General features: G+C 52.7%; 2 protein-coding genes across 2 annotated transcripts in view; both read right to left on the minus strand.

Annotated features, from left to right (window-relative positions):
• Window positions 1-16,541, minus strand: part of Kank2 (KN motif and ankyrin repeat domains 2) — a 26,814-nt gene extending 10,273 nt beyond the window's left edge. Inside the window, exons 1-3 of the mRNA XM_021171479.2 lie at window positions 16,270-16,541; window positions 13,881-13,995; window positions 12,258-13,484 (exon numbers count right to left, since the gene is read on the minus strand). Coding sequence (XP_021027138.1) covers window positions 12,258-13,484; window positions 13,881-13,917 — 1,264 coding nt within the window. The 5' untranslated portion in view covers window positions 13,918-13,995; window positions 16,270-16,541. The remainder of the gene's footprint in view (window positions 1-12,257; window positions 13,485-13,880; window positions 13,996-16,269) is intronic.
• A 1,098-nt stretch (window positions 16,542-17,639) lies between these two features.
• The window catches only part of Dock6 (dedicator of cytokinesis 6), a 52,961-nt gene continuing 49,429 nt past the window's right edge, over window positions 17,640-21,171 (minus strand). Inside the window, exons 44-50 of the mRNA XM_029481497.1 lie at window positions 20,625-20,750; window positions 20,446-20,535; window positions 19,976-20,212; window positions 19,394-19,537; window positions 19,191-19,297; window positions 18,810-18,971; window positions 17,640-18,084 (exon numbers count right to left, since the gene is read on the minus strand). Of these exons, the coding sequence (XP_029337357.1) occupies window positions 18,042-18,084; window positions 18,810-18,971; window positions 19,191-19,297; window positions 19,394-19,537; window positions 19,976-20,212; window positions 20,446-20,535; window positions 20,625-20,750 (909 nt within the window). The 3' untranslated portion in view covers window positions 17,640-18,041. The remainder of the gene's footprint in view (window positions 18,085-18,809; window positions 18,972-19,190; window positions 19,298-19,393; window positions 19,538-19,975; window positions 20,213-20,445; window positions 20,536-20,624; window positions 20,751-21,171) is intronic.

Raw genomic sequence — 21,171 nt, forward strand, 5'->3', positions numbered from 1 at the left:
ACACAGACACACACAGATACACACACACACACACCACAAGACACACACACAGACACATACACAGACACACACCACAATACACAGACACACACACACACACATACACACACATACACACACACCACACACACAGACACACAGACACACACACCACACACAGAGCCCACTCTACACACACACATACACACACACACAACACAGACACACAGACAGACACACACACATACACATATAGACACACAGACACACACACCACACATACACACAGAGCCCACCCTACACACACACAGAGTCCTCCCTACACACACACACACGCGCACACACACACACACACACACACGCACAGGGGGTGGGTGTTGGGGGGCGGCAGCAAGGACAGGCTATGGACCTGTATGGTGGGAAGAGACAACCAGCTTCCCAGGTAGCTGTCTTAGAAAAGCCTCCTCCACAGAGGCACACCTTCATTCACTAAATATATACATGCAATTACGTTTCAGGCCAGTGCGACCCTGCCTCAAACAGAAAAGGAAGAACACGGGCAAAGGAAAGGGCTCTCTGGGACAGGGCTTGCTCTGCCAGCGTGGGGACCTGAGCTGACCCTAGAATCCACAGATAAGCACTTGTTATACGTCATCCTAGAGCCTAGCCTATCTGGCAAGTTCCAGGTCTGCAGGAGACCCTGTCTCAAAAAACACATCAGGTGGCTGCAGAGATGGCTCAGAGGTTAAGAGCACTGGGTGCTCTTCCAGAGGACCTGAGTTCAATTCCCAGCACACACATGGTGGCTCACAACCATCCATAATGAGATCTGATCCCCTCTTCTGGTGTGCAGGGATACATGCAGAGAGAACACTATATACATAATAAATAAATCTTACAAAAAAGAAAACAAGTTAGATGCATCTGAGGATCCCCAGACGCGTGCTCTGACTCGCTCAGTGCATCCGACAAACCCCATGAAGCACCCGAGAGTCCTAATGGCCATGTGACTTGCGGTCCTTTCCACAGCTGAGCTAGTCCTTACACCACAACCTCTAAACTTTCACCCCGCCAAGGGCTCAGATTACAGAGGGAGGAAATGGAGGCCAGTAAGCAGATCCCAGGCAGGGGAGCGGTACCATACAGTTGTCCCTTGGCAGTCTGCTGATGACAGAGCTCAGAGGCCTCACAGTCCTGGCTTCAGACTCAATTTTCACCCTCTGTGTCACCCTGAGTATTTTCTAAAAAAAAAAAAAAATGCAACTGCAGCAAGAGTGTGGTGGTCAGAAGAGAGATGTGAAGTTCATATGTAGGATCTGTGTGCCCCTTGGCAACAGCTTAAACACCTCTGTGATCTGGGACCCCCCCCCCAAAAAAAAAAACCCCAAACATCTTTTAACTCCTGGCATTGCTATATAGCCTAGGCCAGTCCAGAACCTGAAGTAATTCTTGTTTCATTGCTCAAGTACAGGGCTCACAGGTGGGCAACCCCACTCCTTCCTGGTGTTTTCTCTTCTTTATCTGTGTGTTTGTGTGTATGAGAGAGAGAGAGAGAGAGAGAGAGAGAGAGAGAGAGAGAGAGAGAGAGAGAGAGAGAGGTGAGTGACTGTGTTAATGTGAGCATGTATGGTTGTGTGTATATGACTGGATCTGTGACTGTAACTGTGTGTGTATGTGTGCACGTATGCATAAGACTGTGAGTGTAGGCTGGAGAGATGGCTCAGTGGTTAAAAGCACTGACTGTTCTTCCAGAGGTCCTGAGTTCAAATTCAAGCAACCACATGGTGGCTCACAGCCATCTGTAATGAGATCTGATGCCCTCTTCTGGTGTGTCTGAAGACAGCTACAGTGTATTTACATATAATAAATAAATCTTGGGCTGGAGAGATGGCTCAGGGGTTAAGAACACTGACTGTTCTCCCAGAGGTCCTGAGTTCAAATCCCAGCAACCACATGGTAGCTCACAGCCATCTGTAATAGGATCTGATGCCTTCTTCTGGTGTGTCTGAGGACGGCAACAGAATACCGATATATGTAAAACAAATAAATATATCTTTAAAAAAAGTGTTCTCTCTTTAAAAAATAAAAAAATAAATAAATCTTTAAAAAAAAATGGCTGTGAGTGTGTGTGAATGTGCGTGCACACGCTCATGGGCACATTCATGAAGGCCAGGGGACAGCCTCGGCTGCAGGTCTCTACCTTCCATCCTGTAGGAGATGAGTCCTTAGCTGTTTGCTCCTGTGTAGTCCAGGCTAGCTGACCTGCAGGCTTCTGGACTCTCCTGCCTCTGCCTCCCATCCTCCCACAGGAGCGCTTGGATTCTTCGCCACTATACACGACTTTTACTCGGTTCCTTAAAGAACACACACAATGTATCGCCTGCCTAAACCATGTGAGGGATGCAATGTCTTGATCTAGCATCAAGCAGATATCACTCTGGCCCCCAGGAACAGGGAATGGAAGCCATTAGAAGATTTAAAAACTAAAACTTAAATTTATATTCTCCAAGACCAGCTCCTTGTAGAGCTTAGACTGGCCCAGATCTCATTCTGTAGCTCAGGGTGTCTTTGGGTTTGTGGTGATCCAGGTTAGGGACATGTACCACCATACCTTTGAAAAACTTTGCATTTATAAACTATTTGAAAAGTTGGGCCTCGGGACATAGTTGAGTAGTAAAGTACCTGCCTAGACTCCCCAGCGAGGGGCTGGGGTTTGGCTTGGTGGGAGAGCACCTGTCTAGCATGGGGGGCCTTGGGTTCCAAAGTCAGCACCACAATCAATCAACCGATCAAATCGCAACCAGGCTCTGCCAAAATTTTACTAGGAGAAGATAAAAGTATAGTAGGTATGGTGCGGTGCCACAGACCTCTAATCCCAGCACTGGAGAGGCAGGGGCAGGGGCAGAGATAGAGGCTCTCTGTGAGACTGACATCAGGTTGGTCTACACAGCAAGCTCCAGGCCAGTCAAGGCTGCGTAGTAGGACTCTGTTTCAATAAAAAGAAAGCAAGTTCTAGAGATGATCAACTGCAGATCATTATAAATGTGCCTCCTGCTGCTGGAGTGGCCACCAAGATGGCTTTACCAGCAAGGAAGATAAGGGCATTTGCTGTATAAGGCTGGCAACTTGACATGAATGAGCACTGCTCTGTCTACAGAGGCTCCCACACACATGCAAGGGGGCACTTTTACTCCACATATCATTTATTCTAAGTTTTACAGATTTTTTTAGTGTGTGCATGTGTGTTGCCTGAATGTATGTCTTTGTCTGTCTGTCTGTCTGTCTGTCTGTCTATGCACCGTGTGCATCTTGGTGCCTGCACAAAAGAGAAAGAGCATTCATTAGCTTCCTTGGAACTGGTTGGTGTGAGCCACCATGTGGGTGCTGGGAATTGAACCTGGGCCTCTGCAAGAGCAGCCAGTGCTCTTAACTGCTGGCCATCTCCCTGCACTTTGTTTTTGTTTTTTTCAAACACAGTCTCCCTGTGTAACTTTGGTGGCCTAGAACTCACTATGTGACCAAGCTGGCACCAAAATCAGACAGAGTGTCTGGTCTCTGCCTCAGGAGTGTGAGATCAAAGGCCTGTACAACCACACCCGACACACGTGACTTCTTGGGCCCAGTCTCCAAGGACATGCAGTACCCAAGCCACCAAGTGTGGGCTCAAGTGTGATTCCACTTCACCTTGCTGCCTGTGGCCCTTGTCATCCTGCTGTAGCTCTGTGCCCCTCCTTCTTAAGGCGCTCATGTCCTCCTATGGGTCCAGCTCCACCAAGGGCCCAAGAATGGAAGTTCTCTTTAATAGTTAAATTTTTTTTTTTTTTTAAAAGATTCAATGTTTTGTTTTTGGAGAAAGAGTCACTGTGTAACTTTGGCTGGCCTGAGGGATGGCCTGCCTCAGTTTCCCAAGTATTAGGATTAAAGGTAGGGGCTACTGCCACTAACTTTTTTTTCATTCATTGCGTCCTGAAGTTCCTGGGTGCTACTCAAGTTCTGCAAGTAGCTTAGAGTGCTTTCTCTGCACAGGCTGAGTGTGGACAGGACAGGGTGGGGTGGGATACTTGGCTACAAAGCAGTATAGTCCAGGGTGTGGTGCCCCAGCTGACTGAGAGCTGGATTTACTTTGTGAGCCAGGCACTAGGGCTGGGTGCGTCAAAATTCTCATTTACTTATTTATTATTATTATTTTGCGGTCCTGGGGGTGGAACCTGGGTTGTGTACACTATTGCAGTATTCTTTTTTTTTTTTTTTTTGGTTTTTTTCCAGCTTACACATAAGTATTAAGTATTCCAGCTTACACATAAATGAACTCAGGTCATCAGGCTAGTTACCTTATCCACTGAGCTGCCCTGCCAGCCCTCCAGCCCCCAGCATTTAAAATCTGCAGCTCTAAGCCAGGCATAATGGGGCACGCCTGCTATCCCAGCACCCAGGACTGAGATAAGAAGCTCTCTAGGACAAGGTAGGCCTGAGATGTAAAGAAATACCCACAAAACAACAGCAGCAAGAGCCTGAGGATGTAATTTGGTTGGTAGAATGTAGCCTCAGAATGCAGGAAGTGCTGGGTTCTATCCCAGAGCTTGGGAGGTAAAGGCAGTGAGTTCAAGGCCAGCCTGGACCACATGAGACTCAAAAAAGACAACGAGCAAGTCAGAGCCACAGCTCAGTTAAGAATACTGCAATAGTGCCGGGCGTGGTGGCACACGCCTTAAATCCCAGCACTCGGGAGGCAGAGGCAGGCAGATTTCTGAGTTCGAGACCAGCCTGGTCTACAGAGTGAGTTCCAGGACAGCCAGGACTACACAGAGAAACCCGGTTTTGAAAAACCAAAACCAAAAAAACCCAAAAAACAAAAAAAAAACCCCAACCAAACAAAAAAAGGTTCCTTCCAACCCCAGCAGGGTGTTCACATGTTGAAATAATATCAGGTGATGGTGGAGCACGCCTTTAATCCCAGCACTTGGGAGGCAGAGACAGGCGGATTTCTGAGTTTGAGACCAGCCTGGTCTACAGAGTGAGTTCCAGGATCACCAGGGCTACACAGAGAAACCCTGTTTTGGAAAAACCAAACGAAAGCAAAACCAACGCAACAGCAGGCCTCCAGTGGCCCGTGTCTCGCCACTCTGCATCCGTTCATTCAAACAGCTTCAGGTCAAAAATAAAAGTAGGGAAAAACCTTTTCTAGGCCCAGCAAGAGGGCTCCTAGGTTAAAGGTGCTTGCTGCCAAGCCTGACTCCTGAAAGTTAGCCTCTGACACCCTCTTCCCCCAATAAATAAAAATGTAACAATTTCTAAAAATCCCTTGTGCTGGGGAGATGCCTCAGTGAGCAAAGCACCCCTGCAGTGTAGGATCCGAGTTCAAATCCTCAAACCCCAGCTGGGCTGTGTGTGTCAGATCCCAGGGCAGCTACGGAGAGATGGACGTGCAGCTGCAGAACCCTAAGTCGGCCAGCAGGGGAGCTGATGCAGCAAACAAGGCACTCCATCTCAAACCAAAGCCTGTGGCTGCTGCTCTCAGGATGCTCACGCGGGGCTCACACCACACTCCTCACGTGTGCTCAACACCCCCGCCCCACCCCCTTTCCCCACCCAGGAGGATCACAGGTCAAAGGCCACCCAGCTAAGGTGGATTAGAGGCTAGGCCACACAACTGTAAGACTTTACCTAAGAACAAAACAAATAAAGGGGCTGGGGTGACAACTCAGCAGGTTAGCCACAAGAGCCAACAGACAGCCTGGATTCAGATTCCCGGACCATGGAGAAACAGCTGGACGCGGGGCTGCAAGGCGGCTCAGCCCATAAAGGGGCTTGCTGTCAGGCCTGGTGACCTGAGTTTGATCCTCAGGACCACAGTGTGGAAGAAGAGAACGGATCCCCCCAAACTGCCCTCTAACTGCCACACATTACCCTCCAAAGGTAATAGACGTAATAAAATATGGGAGCGGGCACTCAGCGGCGTGGCTCTCGCCTGGCTTGCAAGATGTCCACAGCCCCATCCCTGCACTGAAGGAAAAAAAAAAAATTAAAGTGGAAAAAACAAGAAACAGAGAGAGAATCTTGTTTTTCTGAAACACAAGACCATTTAAGGAAATCAGGCAGGCACCAAGAATGTTTTTCAAGGACACGGAATATCTAAATTAGCAGCTGAAGGTGGGGTGCAGCAAAGTCATTAAAAGGCCTGGGGTGGTGGCACATGCCTGAGGGCCCAGGGAATGGAGAGGGTGAGGCAGGAGGATTGTTTGGTAGCCAGCCAGGGAAGCACAGACAAACATCATCTTCAAAAAGCAAAATGTGGGGTGGGTGAGATGGGTCAGTGAAGAAAGGAGCTGGCTGCTAAGTGTCTAGCTTAGATTCATCTCTGGGACCCACATGGTAGGAGAAAGATGTCTTCCCAAAGCCCCGTCCGAACATCCACACATGCCCCCCGCACACACCCGGGACAAATAAATACGCCTGTAAGTAATTCAATAGGGGATAAAGTATGATGGCCAAGCATGGCAGTGGGCATCTGTGACCCCAGTGCTGGGGAGGGGATTGAGGCTGCGGGAGGCTTACAGTACACGGGAAAGTCCCTGTTTCAGAAAACTAAAAAGCAAAACAGAAGAAAAATGAAAAACATATATAATGACTCATTGAGATGAAAGCTGTAATTGAAAAAATGGGCAAGCCGAGCTCAGCAAGACTGCACACACCGTGCTGTTGGACAACTGTGTCTGACGGTGTATTCTAAGATTTATTTTTAATCAAGAGTGTGCCTGGGGAGGCTCCTGGTGCGGCCGCCGAGAGGCAAACAGGTCCTCATAAGAGTAGCCAGTGCTCTTAATTGCGGAGCCACCTCTCCAGCCCCTGGTTTTATTTTATGTGTATTTTTGAGGCATAATATTATGTACCCCAGACCGCCCTTTAATTCTCTCTTAAAATAATAAACACAGGAAAAGTGAAGAGAACTTCTTTTGTTCGTTCTTTCTGTGTTTTCTGCAAGACGGGGTTTTCCTATGTAGCCCTGGCTGTCCTGGAACTCACTCTGTAGACCAGGCTGGCCTCGAACTCAGAAATCCGCCTGCCTCTGCCTCTGCCTCTGCCTCTGCCTCTGCCTCTGCCTCTGCCTCTGCCTCTGCCTCTGCCTCTGCTGGGATTAAAGGCGTGCGCCACCACTACAAAGCTTTTCCTTTTTTATTTTCTGCGTCCTCTAACCGTTGATCCTCTGCCTCCGTCTCCACACACCCTCTCCAGCCAAGACGGCCCAAGCCAGTGTTTATCTACATCCTCTTTCTTTTCCATTCCATTCTCTCTAAAGCAAGATGGCATCTTGCTATGTAGCCCTAGAAGTACCTAGGACTCACCACAATCCTCCTGCCTCAGTCTCCCAAGTGCAGAAATGAGCTTGGTAGGCTATATGTACTATGATGCTCGGTAGCCTTTGCATTTTTATGTGGCTGGGGAAAACCAAAAGGAAAACATGAGAGGTCCAGGGTCAGGGCCCGGCCCAGGATGTACGAGACCTGGGTTCTACTGCAGCTGAAAAAATAAATACAATCAACCAAAACAATAATCTCCACCAGCTTTGTGGTGCCAGATACTAAAAACATACTTTTCTTTTATGCATTTGAAAAATTCAGGCTGGCTATGGTGGCTCAAGCCTGAGGTCTCAGCTTTGGCAAGCCAGACAGAGGCAGGTAAAAGAGCAGCCTGGGCTACAAAATAAACACAGGACTGAGGCTGGGGTGGGAGGACACGTGCGAGCCTGCTCCAGGCCCTGGGTATCATCCCCAGCACCCTGTGAAGCAGGCATGGTGGCTCACTCCCGCACCCAGCACTCAAGGGGAAGAGGCCTGGGGATCAGGAGTTCAGGGTTATCCTGGGCTACCTGAGACACTGCCTCTAAATTAATGAATTAAACTAAAAAATAGAAATTTAGGACTGGGGCTGGAGCACGGCCCAGGTAGAATGCTGGCCCAGCTTGCGCGAGGCACAGCAGCCAAGGGTGGGGGCTGTGCTGGTTACGCACCCCTGACATCCCAACACTCAGAGAAGCTGAGGCTGCAACACTCAGAGAAGCTGAGGCTGCAGCACGACCATGAGTTCCAGGCTAGCCTGGACTAGAGCGGGACCCTAGCTCAGCAAAACAGAACAAACAAAAATGTAGAAAGCAGCTACTCCAAGGTATTCTAGATTTTTCTGTACTTTCCAATCCTTCTACAAAGAAAATCAATCACATTTTTGTTGCTTGAGTGGGGGTCTTGCTTGAGCCATAGCTGGCTGTCCTGGAGCTCACTATATAGACCAGGCTGGCCTCAACCTCAAAGACCTACTTGTCTCTGCCTTCAGAATGCTGGGATTAAAGGAGTGTTGCCACCACACTTGGCTGTAAGGTTTGTGTGTGTGTGTGTGTGCGTCCACACGTGCGTACAGGACTCCAGGTCTTTCACTCCATCTTGCCTACCTCTCTCTAGCCTGCGGATGTGTCTGTGTGTTTGTGGAGGTGGGGGCTTCCCCGACTCTTCAGCTGGAGAAAGTAAATTCCTGCTCTGCTGAGAAGCATAGCTCTCACTAGATGCTAAAGAGGTCACCTCCCCCTGTCTCTTCCTCCAAGGACTGCTTCGTGATGTATCATCAGGCTCACCAACCTCAGCAAACACCATATTTTGTTTCTGACGCTGCTGCCCCAGCTCAGGAGTCCGTGACACTCACTCACCCCTGGCTGCTTAGGTTCCTCCAGCAGCTCACTCTTGCTCTCCACTTTCTAGATCATTCACTAGCCCAAGTTCTTCTCGATCCCAGGGCCTTGGATCCTGGGCTGTGCCTGGCCTGGAGCCTCTTCTCGATTCTCTGCCCTAGAGGCTCTATCTTCTCCATCACCTACTTTCGAATTTCCTGTTTAAGATTCACTCAGTAGCCCAGGCTGGTCTTAAAGCTGAGGCGGTCCCCCTGTTTCAGCCTCCTGAGTGCTGGGATTATAAACTTGTGCTACCACACCTGACTATATTCAGTCAAAGGACACTACAGAACCTAGAGCTGACTGGGAGCACCCACGGCCAGACTACACAACTGGATTCACAGGGCCAGGGCCAGAGCCCAGGGCCTCACAGCACGAGACAGCCATGCTACTACCACTGGGTCACCCTGAGCCCCTCACTGGGGGATTCTAGGCACAATTTACACCCAATAGGACACCCAATTTACAGTTGGAGAGTGTTGCAGTTTGAGGAGGTTTGGGGTGCTACAGCAGTAGACCACACAGAGCTTGAAAAGCATGCTCAAAATTACAGATGAAGGCACAGGGTGGCCATGTTCCCAGGGAACTATCACCGGCCCTGCCGCGTTTCCCTCAGTTTTGTTCTGAACACATATTTCTCATGTGGATACTTTGTCTCTTGTACATTTTCTGAAGTTTGTTTCCTTTTAATTACACTTATTTCTGTGCATGCTGGTGTTCACATCTTTAATTCCAATACTCGGGAGTCAGAGGCAGGTGGATCTCTGTGAACTTGAAGGTAGCCTGGTCTACATAAGGAGATCCTGCCTCTAAAATTAAAGTATATTTATGTATGTATTTATTTACTTAGTGGGGGAAACAGGGTGTGTGTTATGGCTTGGTGCCTGTGTGAAGCTCAGAGGATTGTGTGTGTGTGTGTCTGGGGTGGGGGTGGGGTTGAGATTCTTTTCAATATGTGAGTCTCTGGGTCAGGCATAGTGTGTGCCTTCAATCCCTTCAATCCCAGAATTTGGGAGGCAGAAGCAGGTAGGTATCTGTGAACTGGAGGCCAGCCCGGTCTCCGTGGCAAGCTCCAGGTCAACCAGTCATATACAGTGAGACCCTGTCTCCAAAAACAAACAAAATGTGAGTCCGAGATCAGACTTGGCAGCAAGCACCTTTCCCTTCTGAGCCATCTCGCAGGCCCTGAGCAGGTACATGGGTGACTATGACCTCCTGCTGTGTTCTCAGTATCTGTGACAATAAGCACTAAGCATCCATTGAACGAGATGAAACAAATGAACATACACCAGCTCCATCTAAGTGAGGCCAAGATGCAGCAACAGGGAGTACAGTGAGACATGAGGGAGGACTTTCAGTGTGGCAGTCGTCCACAGGCAGTGAACATAGCTTTGTCTCTCTGTCCTGTGAGCAGAAGGCCCTATGACTGCCCTGGGAGGCATGTCTGGAATGGAGGGTGCCTCTCAAAGATTCCAAGGCTATGCTGGGCGGGCCCCTGGCCAGGGGCCAGAACCTCAGGGCTGGGTGTTTGGATGGACATGGAACAGAGGGGTGGTTTCCGTAGCTGGCCAGGAACAACAGGGAAGCAAGGAAACACAGCTGGGCCCTCGCCCTGCAGCCAGTGCCCGTTAGAGTCAGCAGGGCTCCAGCCAACGTGACCCGGATCTCGGGGTGAGATGCAGGGTTCCTGGGTCCTAGGTGCAGACCCTGGCACAGTGGATCCTGGCGCTAAGCCTCAGTTTCCCCAACTATAAGCAGAGTTGAAGTCAGGCATGGATTAAATGTCTTGTAATTCCAACTACGGGGCGGAGGGGAGACCTGAAGCAGGCAGATTGAGAGTTCAAGGCTAAGCCAGCCCAGGTCTCCTGATACACAGCACTGCAAGATGCAGAGAGTGGGGAAGAAAAAGATGGGAAGGGCTCAAGGCTGGACCGCACGACACAGCAAGACTGTCTCAAACGCCACATACTCCAAAAGGGGAAGAAAGGAAAACTTAAAACCAAGCAGCCTAAAGAAATAAATCAGGTCAACCTGCTAATTGTCAGCAGAAACAGCGAGAAGCACTGCTTGAGCGCTTACTGTACGCATTCACTTCCAAGGGTCCTGGAAGGGTATATCTGTATGAGAGCAAGTCACAGGGGAGAAAATGGAGGCTCAGAGAGGTGGTGTCATTCAGCTGGGATCATACAGTGATAGAACCCGGGGTATCTGGCTGTGGGCCCATCTTCCTCCGCCCCGCTTGATGAGACACTTAGCACAGCAGCTGGCACCCGTTGGCCTGTGCCAAGACAGTACATCTGTCACTAATCTCATGAATCACGCTGGCAGCTTCTGGCCAGCTGGCGATCTGCATACAGCCCTTCCTGGCATGAGGGCTCAGCACTTCCTCTGGGCACGCCCCCTTCCTCTTCCAAAGGCCACTGGGCTTAGGTAGGGTCTCCTTTGCCCTCAGGACTCAATGGTTGGTTCTGCCATTGAGGCCCACTCCTGGGGGTTTTATCTGGTGTTATGTGGACTAAGCAGAGCTGTAGAGAGGAGGGAGCACCTCATTCATTCATTCATTCATTCATTCATTCCAGATGCATGCATCTGAAGTTCCCACTCAACAGTGAGTTAGAGATGCCGCATAACTCCTGAGCACCTGCATCCAGCTGCGCCCGAGGCTGTCCCTCAGTAACACAAACAGGACACTATCTAGTCTTGTTCCTGCCAGTTCTTAATTCAAAAGAGGGAACGTGCTAGGAAACCAACAACCATGGAACACCTCTTCCAAACAACTCATGTATCCTGGGGTTTTTTTGTTTTACACCTCAACACAACAGGGCAGTACGCTAGATGTTAATTTCTTTGTGCGTGTATGTACAAGTGTGCATATGCAGGTATGTATGTTTGTGTGCATGCATGAGTATGAATGTGTGAATACATGTGTATATGTGTGTGTGCACGCATGAGTGTGAATGTGTATGCATGCATGTGCGTGTGCAAGTACCTGTGTGCATGTGTGTACTATGTGCATATGTGTTTAGGCCAGAGGTGGTGCTCTTCAGGTACTCTCGGCCTTTTAAAAGAAATTATTAATTTTCATGTGGCCAGGGCACACACACGTGTGGAGCACAAAGGACAACTTGCAGGAGTCCTAGCATGTGGACTCCAGGGCTAGGACACAGGTCATCTGGCTTGCCTGAAAGGTGCCTTTACCCACTGAGCCATCTCACTGGGCGGTCCTGTTGTCTCAGACAAGGTCTATCATGGGCTGGGTCTCACCACATAGCCCCCATTATCTTCCTGTGTCGGTCTCCCCACAATGGCATTACAAGTGCGGACAAACACACCTGCCTTTTTTACGTGGGTGCTGGAGATCAGAACCCAGGTTCTTGAACAGCAAACACTTTACCAATTGGGCCATCTCCCCAGGCGAAAGACACCAAATTTTTCTGCCCAATGCCTACAGCTCTGAGGTCCACCCTGGGATCTTCTCACTTTGATAGGCTGGGGCCACCTGTTTAGCTCAGGTTAGGATGAGGAGTGGGTCCTCTTGGGACTCCCCAATCATGTCACTCACCTGTCATCCTGGGTGCACCAGTACAACTCCGTTCCGTAATGCTGATCTTCTTGGCTGTGTGCACATTGCCCGTGGTAGCTGTGGGCAGTGGGCACATGGTCTCCACCACTTCATGACTGCGGAACACGAGGGTGTTCTCTGGTCCCCCAGATGTGGTCAAGGCCTTCAGCCCTGTTCCGTAGGGTTCCAGACTCTGAGCTCGCTGTGCAAGGGCCCCGGCTGCCGTGCTGGCTGCCACCTCCACTTCCCGGGGTCCCTCCACTACTCGGACGGTGTCCACGCGGACCTGGGTGTCTGGTGGTGGCCAGGCCTGAGGCTGGAGGTCGACCTGCTGGGTCTGAGCCGCCCGCAGCTCCTGCAGAGCTTTTTTGAGCTGGGTCTCCAACACGGCCACTTTAGCTACCAGGGCAGCTTCACCATCTGGAATGCCCAAGTCCCGTTCTCGAACCCAGGTGCCCACCGAGCGGGTCTCTAGTGCAGCAGGGTCGTCGGGGGCCTCGGGAAGGTCCAGGCAGAGCTCACTCCGGCTCCGTGTCCCTGAGGGGTGACCTAGAAACTTCTGGCTCTTGAGCTGCACGGTGAGCTGTCTCTTTTCCTCCTGGAGCACCGACAGCTTGACCTGGAGCACGGGGATCAGCTTGACCTGCTCCTCCAGCTGGCGCAGCTTGCGCAGGGCTCCAGCCATCTGCTCGCGCACGTGGGCTAGGTGACCAGCGCTGGGTGCCACCGGGGTGGACAGGCCAGAGCTGCGAGGCGTGGGGGGCAGCAGACCCACGCCTGCCAGGGAGCTGGTGGAGCCCGCGGCGCTGGGTGTCAGGGAGCCCAGGCCACCGGACGATGGGGCAGCCGCCTGGTCCTCCAGCCGGCGCCGCGCATCCAGCAGCGTGCGCTCCACACGTGGGTTGGAGCCGATGCGGGTCTCCAAGGCTCCGTACTGTGGGTAGAAGCCGCGGCCACAGTAGGAGTAGGCCGAGTGCCGGCTGTCCCCACTGGCGTCAGAGCACAGAGACTCTGTGGACGTCCACCAGGAGCCCGGGCCCCGTGGCAGGGAACCCAGGCGCGGCCGGCGCTGTACCGCCACCCTGCGCAGTGTGTGGCCCTTTTCAATGTCATCCACGTACTTAAGAAAGTCCAGGTCCAGGCGGTAGCCATAAGGTGTCTCCACTGAGTATGGTGGGTCTGGCTCCTTGCTGGGGAAGGCCGCTGGGGAGGCCTGGCCAGGGGTTCCTGGAGTTGGGGAAAGCCGAGGCCTTTAAGTACTGCTGTGTCCCTTTCTGCCCAGCTGATAGCCCAGGGACACAAGTGGCTTTTGTTAGTGCTGGCAGCCCATTGTAGATCAACAAGGTCTTGTCTGGTCATGTCACCCATCGATGCCAAGAACAAAGGTGTCCTTCCCTCACTCAGACCTCACATTAGGGCTGTCCTCCCCCTTGGGCCCTAACATTAGGGCTGTCCCCTGCCTCAGAAGGTCACAGTTAGAGCTGTGTGTCAGGCCCACAGAGTCAAAGCTGCTCCCCCACCTCTGGCCCTCATATGTGGCTGCCTTCTCCCCACCCCCACCCAGACCAGCTGCGCATCCTCCCCATTCAAACCCCCTCCCTTTCCCTCCCATCAGCCCCTGACCTGGGAATGGGGCGGGCACATGCAGGACCTGGGCCATCCTCTCTCTGCGGTTGCTCCTCAGATGTCACTCAGGGAACTGAGTCTCCCCAACAGCCTGCTGACAGCTGAGGCTGACCTGCAGAGGGTTGGTGGGGCAGTCTTCAGGGAGAAGGAAGGAGATGCGGCCACCCACCCTCCACAGACGGCCTAGTACTCTGTCCGGGTCAGGCACCCCTCATAGACTTGAACACTCCTTTCTACCCTTGCCTGGCTGTAGAAAGCCCTAGAACAAAGAAACCAAACCTCCCTGACTGTGTGCACATCTGTCCAGCCCTGGACAGGCTCCAGCTGTTCCCACAGCCTGCACATGGCCCCCAGGGCAGGTGGCTCCACCCTTCCTGTGCCCCCTCCCCTTGGCCCAGCATAGAAAGTGCACAGAGAGAGCAGGGTAAGGCCGGGTGGAGGGCCAGGGTGCTAACAGGGACACTCCAGGGGGGTTGCAGAGGGGGGTAAGGGACAACATGTAGGTGAGACCCCTCAGCGACCTCAAAGCAGAGAGCCAGGCCAGGCCCTTGTGGAGGGTCGGGAAAGTGAGGATACAAATTCTGAGAAGCCTTCCTCTTTATGGAAACAATTTTCTCTAAAAATAAACAGTTTCACTGCCCAGCTACATAGAACTTCCTGCCCCCTCAGGATGTGTCTGGGGTTGGGGGGGGTACAGTAGGGATAGAGTGGGGTGGAAGACTGGAAAGTCATAGAGATGGAAGTAAAGGGGGGGTTGCCTACAGGCTGCAGAGTGGGGATAATCAAGACTTCTTGCTAAGTCCACTTCAACCCTGGAGGTTAGCCAAGGTCAGTCCTTTCTGTTGTCTGCCCTGCAGCTGCTTTGCTGCAGACACCTCCACCCATCTCACCCTCCAGAGCAGGCCATTCTAGGCTGTAGATGTCAGGACAGTGGGTGCCTGGGAGGGTGGATCAGATGGGGTGCCTGCTGGGCATGAAGGCAGGCCTAGGATGGTCCTTCCCTCTGGCTTAGTTCCCCTCTATAGCTCTGTCCCTCCAGTTTGTGTCTCCTCACGTCTCTGCCCTTGCTTTGCTGGCATGAACACCTGAAATGCAGTTACCAGTTGTAGATAAAATTGGCTATGCATCTGCCTGGAGCCTCAGAACCTCCAAGGACAGGAAGTTAGTCCAAAATATTTTCTGAGGACTTAAGAGAGACACAGAAGTAGGGAGCAGAATTGGGGTAGCCTGGACTAGGGACACTGAGGTGGAATGAATAATGAATAATTACCACACCGTTTTGTTTGGTTATTTGAGGCAGTTTCCTGTAGCCCAGGCTTGCCTCAAACTCACTATGTGGCTGGGAATGACCCTGAAATCCTGATCCTCCTGCCTCCGCCTCACAAGTGCTGGCGTGGCTGGCTGCACCACACCACACCATACATTCTGGGGTGGAACCCCCGGTTTCATACATGCTAGGCCCACGTTCTCCATCCCCAGCCCTGCTTATGTTTTTGGAAAAAAGATCTTGCAAGCTGAGTGTAGCGTCACATGCCTTTAATCCCAGCACTTGGGAGGCGGAGGCAGGCAGATCTCTGACTTGAACCTAAAACGGGGCAGATTCGCCCAATGCACCCCTAGACCCTATACATGTTACTCTCCGGATGGAGCAATGGAGTTCTACGGGTCTCCAGTTATCTAACCTCAGGCTGGTATCTCCGTGGTGGGAGACGGAGGAGGCCCCTCTCTCCACAAGATCCCGGGATGAGAGAGGCAGAAGGAGGCTGGAAGAATCAACAGGTGGGAGTTTCCAGGAAAGGGCCACAGGGTCTCCCCAGAGTGCACCCCCCACCAGCCTGGGTGAATCTGGGGGTTTTCCTGCCGCGCTCTCTCCGCCCCTAAAGTTGGGGGTGAGGAGGACCCCGCCCCGGGCGGGGAGGGGGCGGGGCCTGCGGGGTCCCAGTCTAATGGCAAACATCTGCTGATCCCCACACCCGCCCAGCAGCCAGGCCCAGCCCGGCCGGACGCCCGGATGCCTTCCCGCCGCTGAGGGGCCTGGTCCGGCCACCCGGAGCTGCGAAAGCGGGGACCTGGGAAGGTTAGGGGATAGAGCTAGACGAGAGAGGCGGAGCAGAGGAAGAGAGGCAGGGAATGATAAAGGCATAGAGGTGGGCTAGGGGCAAGGGAAGCAGGGCCCAGGTCAGGGCTGGGGAGGGGAGAGGAGCGCGGGGACCAAGAAGCTCCGGTTTACAAAGTTTCGGCGCAGATGTTAAGACTTGAGAGGGACCAGCTAAGAGAGAGTGAGCGAGCTTGTAGCCTCGGGTTGGAGGTGGGTTAGAAATCCCGATAGTGCCCCTAGAGTAGCCCGGACCCCACGCCACCCCGATCAGCCCTCTGTCCCACTCGCCTGGCGCGCTCGAGCCTCCGCCGTCCCAGGCGTCCTGCCCGCTCCGCCTCAGTCGCCGCAAGCTTGCGGAGCCAGCGCGGTAGCCACGCCCCCACCAGAAAGCCACGCCCCTCCAGCCTCCCGGGCGCCTCGGCCGCGGGGCCTGGGGGCGAAGTTGAAGGGTGGTCGTGGGGGTGCACGCGCTCTCGCTGCGGCCTGAGCACGTCCTAGGGTCTCAGTCGGCTCCTGGACACCAGCCCTCCGGACAGGGTCCCCGCTTCTCCAAGCCTGGTGCCCGCCCTTCGCAGCTGGACGCTGCAGGGGGCGGAGCTGGCCGTGGCCCAGCTCGAGGGCGGGTGCGGTGGCGGCGACTGGAGGTCACCCCTCCCCCGTTGGCCGCCAGCAGCTGGAAATCTTCCAGCTGCAGGCCGGGTGCACCATGGCGTGACCGCCGACCCAAACTCTGAGATTGCAGCACCCACACCCCAATCTCCTGAAATTGAAGCTGGGCCTCAGTTTCCCCATCGGCAAAATGGGGTCAATCACATGACCCATCTGTTATGTGTGTTCAGAAAATTCCCTTCATACTACTCTTGGGCTGACACAAATCACAGGGCGTAGTTTATTGATTTTGTGAGGTTGGGGATGGACCCCAGGACTCAGAATGCTAACCACTCTGCCGCTAAACTCCACCCTAGCCCAGAGATGAACTTCTGTTTGCACTGGACTTTCTGAAGCCACTCTCACAGCGGGACTGCACACCTGTAGTCCCAGCACATCAAAGATGTGGAGCCAGGGCAATCAAGTACTAGAGAGGTCACCTTCTACTCCCATTAATTCTGAGCCAGGAGAGACTGTCTCAAAATAAACAAAAGACAAAACAACGGGGGAGGGGGAGATGGAGAGGGAGAAGATGTCTCAGTGGGTAAACTGCCTGCCGGTGTGAACTAGGATCTGAGTTCGAACTCCAGCATCTACATAACAGTTGGGCCCACAAGTTTACCTGTAAGCCCAGTTCTGGGAGCTGGGCAGATCTCTATGGCTGGGGCTTCCCAGCCAGTGAACCTAGCTGAATCTATGAACTCCAGGTTCAGTGAGACCTGTCTCAAAAAATAAGTGGATGACCAAGGGGAGGCTCGTCAGATGTCAAGATGAAGGTGCCTGCTGCAAGCCTGAAGAGCTCAATGCCTGGGATCCACACAGTGGAAGGGGAGAACTGAGTTCTGCAAACTGTCCTCTGTGACTCTACATGTGTGTCATGGCACCCACGCACCCACAAACATACAGACAGACAGAAAGAGAGAAAAACGAGAAAAAATACAATAAAAACGATAAACCATTTAATCCCAGCACTTAGTAGAAAAGGCAGAGGTAGATGGGTCTTTGTGAGTTCAAGGCCAGGCTAGGAAGCAAAGTAAACACAAAACAAAATGTGGAGAGACTGGGGAATACACATACATCACACGCTTGCACACGCAAACCCTCACCACAGATGGACACACGTGACCTCGCACACACGAAACACTCTTTCCCATGGCCATGTGTGTTCTCTTCTCCCACTGAATGAATGTCACTGCCCCCAGGGCAGGGGCCATGTTAACTGCCAGCACACCACACAGGTTGTATATAAAACTCACTTTAAATTAAAAACAAACAAAAACAAAATTTAGAATCCATCAGTGCAGACAGTGGGCTCATCTCCTAGGACTTTGACTCGGGGCAGCTACAACTTCAGAAAGGCACAGACAGCTGAGGTGTGGGTGCTGGTCTTCTGGGTGTGGCTCTTAGCCTTGTCAGAGGTCAGCCTTCCTGAAACTCGATCTGTTCATGGAGTTCCTGCAGGCAGAAGGCAGGTTAGCAGGGCCCCAGGACCCCAGCTCCACAGTCCGCCCCAACAGCCTCATCCAGCATCACAAAACGCTTCCAAGAATCTGTGTGGGCTTTCTTCTGTCTAGCCCGATTTGATCTTTTTCTTTTAAAGAAATCACATTTATTTTTGCGCTATCTGTGTGTGTGTGTGTGTGTGTGTGTGTGTGTGTGTGTGTGTGTAGACATCAGAAGATAACTTACTAGAACCGAATCTTCCCTTCTACCATGTGGTTTCTGGGAACTCAAACCCAGTATTCAAGCTTGGCTGCAAGCACCTTTAGTCACTTAACCATTTTGCTTTCCCTGACCAGAAGATTCACAGCATATGAATGTGGAAACTGAGGCTCAGATGGCCAGCTGAAAGCTGGGGACATGGCTCAGTGGTACTAACCTAGTGAAAACCCTAGGGATCGATTTCCATCATTGGAGTGGGTGGGAAGAGTAAGCAAGATGGTTCAGTGGGTCACGGTACTTGCTACCAAGCCTGCTGACCTGAGTTCAAAGCCTGGGACCCACTTAGTGGAAGGAAGGGAACTGATGGCTGCAATCTGTCCTGTGATTTCCACACATGCATTGACACAGACATGCCCCACTCCACTAAGTCAAATGCAATAGAAAGCCAGGACAGATGAAGTCTCAGTCACACACGGAACACATGTATGTGCATGTGTGACAGCCTCCACAGTGGGCACCTGAGGCTGGTGGAACTTGGTGCCAGCAGCTGGGGCAGACGTTGGGTAAGCAGAGGCTGTAGTGCCTCCCGCAGGCGGCTATAGTGACGTTCCAACTCCCGGTGGTACTCCTTCTGGTCTGGGCCAATCAGGGCCTTGTTCTTTCTCAGTGCATCCTCACACCTGAGGGGTGAGAAAGAGGCTACTGGGGACTGGCACTCAAGAGAGAGAGCAACAAGAGGGGCCAGAAAATCCTTAAGGATGTGCATGTGTCTGGGGGTGATCATACACAGGCCCACAATGGGGTCTGTGCATTTAAGCAGGGAGTCAGGTTGGGTATAGCAGGGGATCGGGCAGGAACAGCATGGAGTCAGGATGGCAGGGTTACAATAGCCAGTGTACTTTTTGCAGAAATCCTTGAAGCAGAGCCGGAGTTTGTTGTGATGTCGGAAGAGCTTGGGATCTTCTGGGATCTCTGACAAAAACACCTGGGCCACTTCCAAGGGACCCTACTGGGCGAGAAGACTCATGAGGGTCCTGGATAGCAACTGGAGGCCCATGGTGGCCAGCATCCTGCTCCCCACCCCCCGAAACGCCAGCCATGCCTGGTTCACAGTGGGTCCCACAGAGCCCTGGAGAACCATCTGCAGCATCTTAGCATCTGGAGGGTCCTGCTCGGTGGCAAAGGCCAGCTCCCGGGTCTTCTTCTGCATGTCCTCAATGGCCACCTCCACTGGTGTCAGCACTGTCTGTGGAGTGAGTGGGGTGTGTGTATTATGAGTACAGGTGTCTGCCTGTCTGGATACACCTGCTGGGGCCTGTAATGTTCTGTGGGGCAGGAGGGTCCCAGGCTATGAACAGTGCTGGAGATCTGTGCTCCCTGGTGGGTCTTGACTCAGCCGGGGTTTCTGGTCTGTTTCACTTGCTGTTTGCCCTCGGGTCTAGGGACTCTACCATTGAGATTTCCACATTTCTCCAGGCCGGATGGTAGAGGCTTGTATCTGGAGCCTACAGCCTGGGTCCTTCTACTGCCCAAACCCAATCTGCTATATCCCCATCGCTTTCTTCCCAAATCCAGCATCCCTGAAATGCACTGTTTGTGGGATTCCTCTGCCTTTTCCTCCCTAGAAAAGTCTCCCCCTGGACCTTGAGTCCCTGAATCTCCCTCCCCTCCCTAGGGGTCCCACCTCCTCACGGTGGCACACTCGGATGCGTGTCTTGATGTAGGGAAAGGCATGCTCCGTGCTCAGCAGCGTCTTGCGTTTGTGCTGTTCGGCCAACTCTCCGTGCGCACGTCCATCTGGCGTGAAGGGTGTGCAGAAGAGGAAGGCCCGCAGGCCATAGTTCCGGTCGAAGTAGGTCACCCGATCCTTGAGCTCGTAAGTGTCAAAATGCGGCTCCACATAGGTTATCTGGATGTACGCCTGGAGCACGGGACCGAGTAAGAGGATGGGAGTGGTGCGGGGTCCACCTGACACCACAGCTCCAGCCTGAGGCCTTGGTCCCTGCAGGCCTGAACGCTTTGAACCGAAAGGCCCAGATCTTCCTGTAACTGGATGTACCAGACTCTCCCAAGAAACCGGACTTGCCCCCACTGTGCAAACTCCTTCAATATTGGATCTTGGGGGCGGGGGGAGGGGGGAACCAGAGGACCCACCTTTTGTGGGTCCAGCTTGGACTTGTCCACTGGGTTAGAATCTTTGATGATCTCTACCACATCATCCCCGAACCTTTCCGTATAGAACTCCTAAAGACACAGGGTTGACTCCGGGTCAGCTGGGGCAGCCCCCACTGTAACTCACATTGCCTAGCCCACCTCCCAGCGCCAGGACATGCCTCCAGCCGGTGTGAGATCTCTGCAAGCTTCGTGATTGACGGTTCCTTGTACACAAACTCTTGTTCATCCAGGTCACCAAATCGTGTGCCATAGAAGCCCACTCGGAAATACGTCCCAAATACACGCTGGGCTGAGAGAAGCCAGTGGTGTTGGCATGGAGGCCTCTCTGCAGATGGCCTCTACTCCAGACACACTCAGGGTGGGATGGAGAGGGAACCAAGCTGGGAGGGGGAACCCCGAACCTCAGGAGCCTGTCTGGGGATCTCAGACACAGTGAGACAGAGGAACATGCCAAGGGACCCGGATCACAAAGGCTGGTCACCGGCTTTTCACGTGTATATGTGTGCGGACGATTGAACTCAGAGGCCCCGTGTTAAGGGAGCACCCCAGGGCTGAGCAACACCCCAGCTCCTCACTGCAAGATTCCAGCTTGGAAGCCGGGTGTGGTGGCTCATGCCTTTAATCCCAGCACTCAGGAGGCAGAGGCAGGCGGATTTCTGAGTTCGAGGCCAGCTTGGTCTACAAAGTGAGTTCCAGGACAGCCAG

Source organism: Mus caroli, chromosome 9 (genome assembly GCF_900094665.2).
Source record: "Mus caroli chromosome 9, CAROLI_EIJ_v1.1, whole genome shotgun sequence".
Lineage (NCBI taxonomy): Eukaryota > Metazoa > Chordata > Mammalia > Rodentia > Muridae > Mus > Mus caroli.